Source organism: Carcharodon carcharias, chromosome 12, assembly GCF_017639515.1.
Source record: "Carcharodon carcharias isolate sCarCar2 chromosome 12, sCarCar2.pri, whole genome shotgun sequence".
In the NCBI taxonomy this organism is placed as follows: domain Eukaryota; kingdom Metazoa; phylum Chordata; class Chondrichthyes; order Lamniformes; family Lamnidae; genus Carcharodon; species Carcharodon carcharias.
In genome coordinates this window covers 65204938-65215643 of record NC_054478.1, presented here as the reverse complement: position 1 = coordinate 65215643, position 10706 = coordinate 65204938, and the positions used below count along the sequence as shown (strand labels likewise).

At 43.1% G+C, this 10706-nt stretch overlaps 1 protein-coding gene across 1 annotated transcript in view; it reads right to left on the bottom strand.

Moving 5' to 3' along the window:
• Positions 1-2746: 2746 nt before the first annotated feature.
• The window catches only part of itgb6 (integrin, beta 6), a 96952-nt gene continuing 88992 nt past the window's right edge, over positions 2747-10706 (bottom strand). Inside the window, exons 16-17 of the mRNA XM_041201281.1 lie at positions 3910-4076; positions 2747-3505 (exon numbers count right to left, since the gene is read on the bottom strand). Coding sequence (XP_041057215.1) covers positions 3410-3505; positions 3910-4076 — 263 coding nt within the window. The 3' untranslated portion in view covers positions 2747-3409. The remainder of the gene's footprint in view (positions 3506-3909; positions 4077-10706) is intronic.

The window sequence follows — 10706 nt, the reverse complement described above, 5'->3', positions numbered from 1 at the left end:
TTTCCCTACCCTTTCAGCAACCAAGGGGACCCCTCCCTCGACAATACCCTGATGCACTCTTCAGTCATCCCAACACCCACTTCCCTTCCAATGGCACCTTCCCATGCAAACACAGGGGGCAGAATTTTGCCATTGGCAAGCAGGGGGCAGGGCCCGCTTGTCAACATGTAAAATGACGCGGGATGATGTCGGGCGGAACCCCCGACATCATCCCAGCCCATTTAAATTTTCAGGAAGGAGGGCCCGCAACAAAATCAGCTATGGGCCCGCCGACCTGTCAATGGCCAATTGAGGCCATTGACAGGATCATTTGGTGGGCAGGCCAGGAGCTCCAATGGCAAATAGAAAAAACATGAAACCTTATCAACCGGCGGGATGAGGTTTCATGTAGGGTTTTAAAAAGTTTAACAAAGTTATTATGTAAATTATGAACATGTCCCACCTCATGTGACATGGTCACATGAGGGGGACATATTAGGGAATTTTCTTTTTCTATTTTTCATATTTTTCAAAGTGTAAGCCATCTCCCTGAGGCAGCACTTAGCCTCAGGGAGATGTGCGCTCTTTCGTGCGCATGCGTGAAAGAGCGCACTCTCGCTTTTGAGGAATCCCCCCCTCCACCTGCACAGGAAGCACATAGCGCTTCCCGCCAGACGTCACGTAAAATGGCAGCGGGGCCCGCTTCTCCGGTGGGGATCGGCTCCCCGCCCGCTAGAGATTGGGTCGGGCCCATCCGCCTGACAGGCAGAAAATTCTGCCCAGGAGATGCAACACCTGGGTCTTTCACTTCCTACTGCCCAGGGCCCCAAACACCTTCCAGGCGAATCAGCAATTTACTTGTATTCCTTTCCATTTAGTGTACTGTATTCGCTGCTCATGATAAGGTCTTTACATAGGTGAGACCAAACCCAGATTGGGTGATCACTTTATGGGACACCTCCATTCAGTCTGTGACACTTGAGCTTCTGATTGTTTGCATTTTAATTCGCCGTCCCAATGCCAGTCTGACTTCTGTGCCCTTGGCCTCCTACGCTGCTCAGTAAAACTCAAAGAACCACATTTCATCCTTGGATTAGGCAGTTTACACACTAGCAGATTCAACATCAAGGTTAACAATTTCAGATCATAACCACATTTAACATGTTTCCAGGCAGCATATGCTGGGAATGATCCTGCTATTGTCATACTACTTCTCCAGACAAATCTTTTATTTCTTTACTTGTTCCAATATCATTCTGTTGTCATTTATTCAGTCCTGCCTTCCACCTTATCACAGATCTTCTGTTTTCTTCTCTCCTCCCCTCTCCCACTTTCTCTGCCACTGCACTTAGTTAAAAAAAACACCTCTAATTGTTTCCAATTCTGACACAGGGTCATCAATTTCAAACACTGACTGCAACTTTGCTGCCTCGGTGTGAGAGCCCCAACTATGAGCCCAAAAAGCTAGTGGCAAGCCTGCCTTGGCCATTTGTGGGACCCCCATCCATATTTTGCAGGGATCTAGCAACTAAGTAGTTGCTATTGGGGCTGCTATCCCTTTAAAGGACTGACCCAGGGAGCTGCTGGCCAATCAGAAAGCCAGCAGCTTAGCAGTCTCAATGACCCCACTAGATGTATTGGCCATTGTTAGGACTGTCTCTGTGCAAAGAGGACGTAATAGAAGGACACTTCCCTCCGAAACAGGTAAGTGGAGCCTGGTATAACGTTTCAGCTCTGCTATCATTCTAGTAAATCTTTTTGCACCTTCCCCATTGCCTTTATATCCTGTTTATAATATGGGGATCAGAGCTATTCACAGTACTTTAAGGGAAAAATTTCCGCCCATCGGTGGGGAAGTGCGAGCGCGCCACCATTTTATGTGAGAGGACAAATTAAGGCCCGCCCAGCGGGACATCCACTTGGAAGTGCTATGCGCTCCCTGTGTAGGCGGGCAGGGATTCTCTCATCCAGGAGTGCGCTCTTTCGTACGTGCATTCGAAAGAGCGCACAGGTTTCCTTGAGGCTAAGTGTTGCCTCAGGGAGATCGGCTCAGAATTAAATTTTGTAATACAAATGATGGAAAAATTTCCCTGCAGTCCCCTCATGTGACACTATCACATGAGTTGGGACATGTCCATAACTTTTATTGAAAATTTAATAAAAATTTAAATACCCTCATGAAATCTCATCCTGCCCGTGGATGAGGGGTCATGCTTTTTCAGAAGCCCACCAGGACTCCTGGCCTCCCTGCCAACCTTATGGTTGGACGGGCAGGTCCATTAATGAATTTAATTAGTTTTTCAATGGCCTCAATAGGCCACTGACAGGTTGGTGGGCGCACAGCTGACTCGGCTGCGCCCCCGCCGACCTGAAAATGGAAATGATGGGGTGATGTTGGGAGTTCCACCCGACATCATCCCGCTTCATTTTACGCGTCGGTGAGCGGGCCCTGCCCCCGCTCGCCAACCGGAATGTCTTGCCCCAAGTTTGGTCTAACCAAGTTTCTAAACAAGTTTAACACAACAACTCTGATTTTAAATTTTCTATCCCTCTGGAAATAGATCCCAGTGCTTTGTTGGGTTTTTAATAGCCTTTGTAACCTGTATTGCTATGTTTAGCAATGTGTGCAACTGTACCCCTGGACCCCTCTGCTCCTCCACCCCATTTAGAAACTTATTTTCCAAAGTGTATATGGCTTTCTTCTTCTTTCTAACAAAATATACCATCTTGTACTTATCTACATTGAAACACATTTACCAATTACACACCCATTCTGCAAGTTTATTAATGTCCAAAATAACAAACACATTTCTAGGGTAAGTTTCTCAGAAACAGATTTTCAAATTGAAATGAAGTGCTTTGAAAAATTTTCCACGTATTATAGTAATATAAAACTTTAAGCTGATGCTTGAAAAACTGTAACCTTCTGCAGCCCTGTAATACTCTGAGATCTATAGTCTCCTCTCATTCAACGATCTGGCACATCCCCTGTTTTAATTATTCCATCATTGGCAGCCAGGCTTTCAGATGTCTTGTACTGAATTCTGAAATTCTCCCCCAAAATCTCTTCATCTCTCCCTCTCATTTCTCTTTAAGATGTTCCTTAAGATCTCTCACTTGGTCACCTGTCCTAATATCTCCTTACTTGGCTTGGTGTCAAATTTTGTTTGATAATGCTCTTACGAAGTGCCTTGGGATGTTGCTCTATGTTAAAGGCACTACATAAATACAAATGATTATTGAAATATCACAAACGTTCTAATATGTACATAAAATATTCAAAATATACAAATGGTGTTGCAACCTATACATATACTAGGCAGGCAAAAACCTAAAACATGCATATAAATGTAGCTGTTCGAGACAAAAAAAAACATAAAAGTGCATCAGGTCTGTTTGTGAAACTTACAATTTTCCAATAAATTAAGCACTAGTACCCAAAAGTGGTGACTTCTTTTTTTCCATAGTTTTTGTAGGTCACATTTTTAAATGTGGAAATTGACCCCCTGTAAAGTGGATTTGTACCCTGAAAATGCAATAATACATAATGAAGTAATAGAAAAATTTATGTAATTGTGCAAATAAAGCTAACCCATTATATGAATTACCTTTATTGTCATAGTAGGTTTTTAATACACTTTATATCTCCAACTTCCTTTTCAACGTCCTTCCAAATGATATTAAAACTTTGTCAGTAATAGCAATAATCACAAAATTAATCTGGAATTTACCCCAATATGCTTGTCCAATTAACACTTCGTAGTATATTTCCATGTTGCTCACTACAGCTTTATCTATCCAGCTTATTGGAATTACAAAATATGCATTGGCATCTCTCTTAATTTAGTAGCCTTTTAAATATTTGCATTCTATATTAAATTTGAGATGGAAATTAACACTATATTTTGTTACTTCATCTTAAATACTTACCGTTTGCCACTTAGCTTTTGCTCGTTCGGCTTCAAATTTGGCCACTTCTTTGCGGTCATGAATGGATATAAACATCTTCCAGATACTGAGGATAACCAAACCAACCACAAGGATTGTCAAAGAAATGCCCAAAACTATCATATATACATTTGGAGGCAAGGGGCAATCTGTAAAAATAATACAATATTTCAATGTGTGCCAGTTGCTAAGATGCAAGAATGCTTATTTTTATGATGAGAAGTGGTGATAGATATGAGAGTTAATGATAGAAAATGGGAGATCAAGGTGAAAGATAACATTGGATGCATTACATTGTCTGTGCAATAGTGATAGGGGCCTGGATTTTTCACTGAGTCCAGTTGACTTGGGAACCCTTTAAAAATTGCGCACAGGTTCTGATTCCAGGATTCCCAACCCCATTCCTAGACTGTCAGATTTTCGGGAGTGCCTTGAAAGGGTGAAGGCTGGTTCCTGTCAGGAGCCCACATCTGGCACTCCCAACCTGGCCGGCTCCATTGTGGAGATAGGTATCTCCTACACCTCTGCTATTTTCGTGGATTTTTCCAGGTTTTTAAAGAGTTCACAGTTCCCGAGAGGACTTGTGAACCCCAGTGTGCTTGAGGGGACCTTTTAAGAGATAAGTTCAAAAGCTCCATCTCATGTCCTCTGTACCAAATTACAGTCCCTCTTGCCTTGTTTGCCAAGTTATGCTCTCCCATTAACCCCATATGTTCCCTTGTGCCCCCTATGCCAAGTTAAGCACTCCCACCCACCTCCTATGTCCCCTCATGTACCCTATGCCAGGATCTGCCCTTCCACCTACCTCCTCATGCCCCCATGTCAGTCTCTGGCACGTCCATGCCCATTGATCCACTGTGCACTTTCTGGAGCCAATGAACATCACAGTATAAAGTGAAATGTTTAAAAAAACTTGAGAAATATAATCCATTGATCACTTTCTCCTATGAAAAGGTCTGGACGGCAAGCTCATAAAAGTGTCAGTCATATACAACGAGGCAATGTTCCACAAGATCTGTTGACATAACTCAAGTGGTTTCAAGTGTTTGTGGTTTGTGGTTTTTGAAACTTCACAGGACCTGGATGTTTGACATTTTTATTAGCTCGCTATCCATGTTTTTTTTCCATAGAAGAAAATGATCAGTGGATTACATCTTTTCAAAGCTTTTTTTAAACATTCTACTTTACACTGTGGTGTTCATTGGTTCTCAAAAGTGTACAGTGGGTCAATGGGCATGGAAATGCCAGAGTTTGGCATGGGGGCATGAGGGGACATGGGGCTGGGTGGAAGGGCAGAGTCTGGCACAGGGGCATGAGGGACCTGAGAGGGCTGTTGGAAGGGTGGAGCCTGGCATAGGGGGCATGAGGGGCCTGAGGGGGTGGGTGGAAGAGCAAAGCCTGGCATGGGGGCATGAGGGGACATAGTGGATGTGTGGAAGGGCAGAGCCTGGAAGAGGGCATGAGGGGGCATGGGGATGGATGGGGGCATGAGGTGACATAGGGAGTGCTTGGAGGGTCAAGAGGGTGGGAGGGGTGAAGAATGGACAGCCTTTGTGTTTTTTTTCACTGGGACAAATTTCCACAGCACCAAGGTGGGCTTTTTAAATAGCTCACCTCTGCACTCAGCATCCCTTGTGGCTGCCTCCGCACTTCTTCCTGGATCGGCTGACCCAACTCCAGCCTGCACCAGGCCCCCAACAATGAAGATCCCGCCATGGTGGGCACTTTCTCCCAAGATGGGCAGGCTGAGCCAAGGATTTTCCCAACTCACCTAGCCCCCTTGAGGATGAAAATTTGGGCCATAGCTTAAGTCTCACTCTATCCCATGCTGCTCTATGATCAAAAACTGGTGGAGAAATTTGTTGCATATTCAAGTATAATAACAGTTCAAACATTTAACTTAGTTTTGTAAATAAAAATATTTACTTTTAGTGTCTGGAATCATTAAGTAATTGTTTTACTTCTAGTTAATTACGAAAAGAAAGTCACCATGGTCCCATAGGACCATAGGCTGCTCTCTCATTAGAGAGAGATAACTGGTGATGAGTTTAACCTGAGGGTCACCGCACCTCATGCAAGGGGTGAGATTGAGAAGGCAGGGCCATCATGGACAGCCACAGCCAGTACAGAAATTGAACCTGTGTTGTTGGCATCACTCTGCATCACAAATCAGCTGTCCAGCCAACTGAGTTATAGATATTCCTATCATATTGAGCAATATCTTTGTAACCCTGTTTGAATGTCAAACCAAAAACCATAGCTGATTTCTGGTCAAAATTATTAAAATATAATTTACATGAACCTGATACTAAATTTCCACAATTTTTCATCATTATTATTAAATGAAATAAACATATCAGCTTCAATATTTATAGTAGCCTCAATGTTTAAATTTTGATCTGATTATAATGCCCCTCACAGTTAGATATTTTGTTGATGATGACAGAAGTAATTCTCAATAGATATTGTAAATCTTGATCAGTTTGGGGCATTTAACAATATCCTGAAAGAAAAGTCATAAAATAATTAGAAAACGTTGATGATTTCTTTCAAGGAAATGCTTCAAAATCTAGTAGCTTTGGATGGTATTTTATTCTCTAATTATGTAGTTGCGGAATAGGTGAATTACCATAATATTCATGTAAGAGTCAATCTCATGTTGATATCAACCCTAGCTCTTCAGCAATCAAAGCCCAAAATTGTCAGAACCAAAGTATAATCATGAAGATGTTAATGATTCGGTTTCATTGTAAATGTATAAATACGAATGAAAATGAGTAATGGTAAATAAATGCTTAAAACATTTCTATGTTTAAGTTTTGTTTTTATTTATTCAAATTATTGAACTGATCAGATTATAAATGATAACTAATATGAATTATTTTATATATACTTTTTTATACATATATATTTCTATTCCCACCTATTTCTATTATTATTTTTACAATTTATTTCCATATTGTTTTATCCCCACCTTACAGCCTATTTTGATCCCCTCCCCCCACCCCACCCCACCCCCACTAGGGCCATCTGTCACTTGCTCATCCTGCTTTCTACCCTTAATGTCACCATTAGCACATCCTTTAGCTAATATCACTACCATCAACACCCCTTTCACCTTTTGTTTATGACATCTTTGGCAATCTCTCCTTTGCCTCCACCTATCACTGGCCTTCCATCCAGCTTCACCTGTCCAACCCCCCTTAAACAGCTTATATTTCACCACATTTCTATTTCTCTTTAGTTCTGATGAAGAGTCATACGGACTTGAAATGTTAACTCTGTCTTCCTCTTCACAGTTGCTGTCAGACTTGCTGAGTTTGTCCAGCAATTTTTGTTTTTGTTTCAGATTTCCAACATGAACAGTATTTGGCTTTTATCTTAAGTAAATTATTTTAGTGTTGTTGGTTTTTACTTTATCCCATTGTGACTATTTTTGTTGGATTTCACTTGGGCCCAAATCATGCATGGATATCAATCCCTTGAAAACATTACCTGTCAACCCAATGACTTTCAAAAATTTGATCTAAAAAATTTTACATGAATATATACAGTATATTTCTAAAATAGCAAGTGCTCAAATTACTTTTTAATCTCAAAACCACCAGCTGAGAATAGGGTCGAGCTGTCACTGAGAAGTAAGGTTGCCAACTCTGGTTGTGCATATTCCTGAAGGTTTCATCACATAACTTCCTGGCCTCAATCTCTCCACCCCACACTCCTCCTTCCTTGGGGGCCCCTGCTCATGCTAAATGGAATACGAATAAGCTCTTCATTACCTGATTGAATGATTCTTGTCTTCTCTCCCATTTCCAATATTTCTATAGCCAATATGCAAATATGACTATACAATTTTTTAAAAAATTGTCTCTATAATAATTTTTCCTGGATTGCTTGCAGCAGTGTCCTGGACATTAATCTTTAACTCTTGGATACTCAAGGACAATCCTCTTGAAAAAGTGGGCCCGACTGTTTAAAGATGTAATTGATCAGGGCAGGATTTTTAGCTCAGCAGGTGGATATACGCCCGACCCAACCAAGTGTGAAATGATGGGCGATGACGTCGGCCGAGCATGCCAACATCAACGTGCAGTCGCACAATAGTTCGGTTGGTGGGCTTGCGCCAGAGCTGACCGCGTGCCTGCCGACAATTAGAAGGCCTGTCAAGACCATTACATTATCAATTGTGCTAAATTTTGCCCATTCAACCTAACAGTCGACGGGTAGGTGAAAAAGCCAAGCGGCTTTTGCATTTTTTTTGGAAACCTTATCCACAGGAGGGATGAGGTTTTCGAAATCAAATACAAATGAAATAAAATCTTTAATTTTTAGTTAAAAACATGTCCCTGCTCATGTGACACATTTCATTAACTTTTTGCGCTGTTTAATAATTTTTTCAATATGTTCTTCATCTCCCTGAGGCAGATGCATGAACTGCGTGCTAGGCCTGCACACCCTCCTTCCCCAGCCCGCATAGGCAGCACTCAGCGTTGCCATTTCCGTAAGGCCCACCCGCAAAAAATCATGGTGTGCTGCCAATCACGGGCAGCGGCCGGCTTCCCGGCCGCCCCTGCCCATCCCGCATGCCAAGGGCAAAATAATTCTACCCCGTGTGTGTTGGTTAGCTACTTATTGTGTCAGCACTAGGACTTCCTGAGTATCATGAACGGTTGGTATCATTTCTGATTTACATGATATGCTGCCAATTTGCCTTTGTTCTAACTTTGATTGATAGTTTCTCTAATCTAAAGCTACCTGAACCTGGTAATCATTATGCCTAGCTTGTGCTAATTCTTCAGTTCCTTACCCACCTTAGCACCTTACCCACTTGTATCAGATGTTCAAATCACTGGAGTGATGGGGCACATTGGACCTAAGGCATCATAATTGCCTGTTTTTAAAGTATAACTATATAGCCTTTGGGAAGGGGCGAAGATCAAATTTCTGACAGTGGACTCAGAAAACCAATTAATGTACCAGTGAATGTTAAGTCATTTACTGCTATCAATTCTAGATTTAATTTTACTTCTGTACATTTTTATTCCTTACAATAAATACATAGGCTTGAATCTGCTGGTCGGCGTGCGGGAGTGGCCCCGCTTACTGACATGTAAAATGACGTGCGGTGACATCGGGCGGGCATCCCGACGTCACCACATGTCATTCCGATCTTCAGTTCGGCAGGCACACATCGGAGTTGGCTGCGCACCTGCCAAAATGTCAAAGGCCTATTAGGGCCACTTAACAATTAATTGAAACAATTAACAGGGCTGTCCATCCAACCTTAAGGTTGGCAGGGAGGCAAAGAGCCCAGATGGCCTTCACTTTTTTCATGAAATCTCATCCACGGGCGGGATGAGGTTTCATGAAGACTTTGGCCTGAATTTTCCAGTCGGCGATTTGGGGGCGGGGCCCGCTCGCTGACAGGAAAATGACGCGGGATGACATCGGGAGGAACCCCCGACGTCATCCCAGTCCCTTTAAATATTGAGGCAGGCAGGCAGACAGCAAAATCAGCTGTCCGCCTGCTGACCTGTCAATGGCCAATTAAGGCCATTAACAGGATAATTAAGGTAGGTAAATGCTCTGCCCCTCCTACCTTAAGGCTGGCGGGCAGGCCAGGAGCCCCAGTGGGCTTCTGATAATACATGAAACCTCATCCACTGGCGGGATGAGATTTCATGTCTGTTTTTAAAAACTTTAATAAAGTTTATGTGCTTCTTATTAACATGTCCCATCTCGTGTGACATTGTCACATGAGGGGGACATGTTAATAATTTTTATATTTTTCTATTTTTAAAGTTTTTTAGAATGTCAGTAATCTCCCTGAGACAGCACTTAGTCTCAGGGAGTAGTGCGCTCTTTGGCAGCTGGGGAATCCTTCCCCACCCCCTGCACAGGAAGCGCATGGTGCTTTCCGTCGGGAAATGGTGGCGGGCCCCGTTTCGGCGGCGGAGTTCAGCTGCCCGCCCGCTGCCAAGCCGGTGGGGCCCACCCGCCAACCAAGGGCAAGATTCAGCCCTTTATAAATGAAATAAAAATTTTTATTGAAGTACATAAATATGTCCCAGCTCATGTGACACTGTCATTGAGGGGACATGTCTAAATAATTTTCTTCTCTCTTTATTTCAAAGTTTAAATATGGAATTAATCTCCCTGAGGCAGCTCCGTACCTCAGGGAGATTCCTGTGTTCTTTTGCGCGCATGCGCGAAAGAGCACAGGTCCCGGCTCTCCCACCTCCCCGACCCCAAGTGTGCATCACGCTGGACAGGCCTTACTTGGCCCGCCCATGTAAAATGGCGGCGCGCAGCCGATCGGCTGTACGACCGCTCTCGCCCAGCCTGCCCGATGGGCAAAAAATCTCCCCATAATTTTTTTAAAACTGAGTTACATAATCTAATAGCTTTGTATTCTTCTTCTTCTCCTCCTTCAGTTCTCTGCCTGAAGGCAGATCTGACCCACAGCACCACAACCTCCATCATGGGTAGGGCAAGGAGGCAGATCCCAAATCCATCCCAGCAGGAATAGGAATTGAACCCCGTGCTGTTGCATTGGTCTGATCTACACCAGCCATCCAGACAACTGAACCAACAGGCTCCCCAAGGAGTCCAAGTTGCTGTGGCAACATACACTTTTACATGCATGTTGTAGCTTATCCATAGCCTGAGGATAGTGATGGTCAAGGTACCAATTTCTTTCCATCACGGCCTACCAGGAATATCTCCCACCCTTACCAGCTGCTATTGGCTTATGTTGGAAAGATTTACAAGTTAAAATG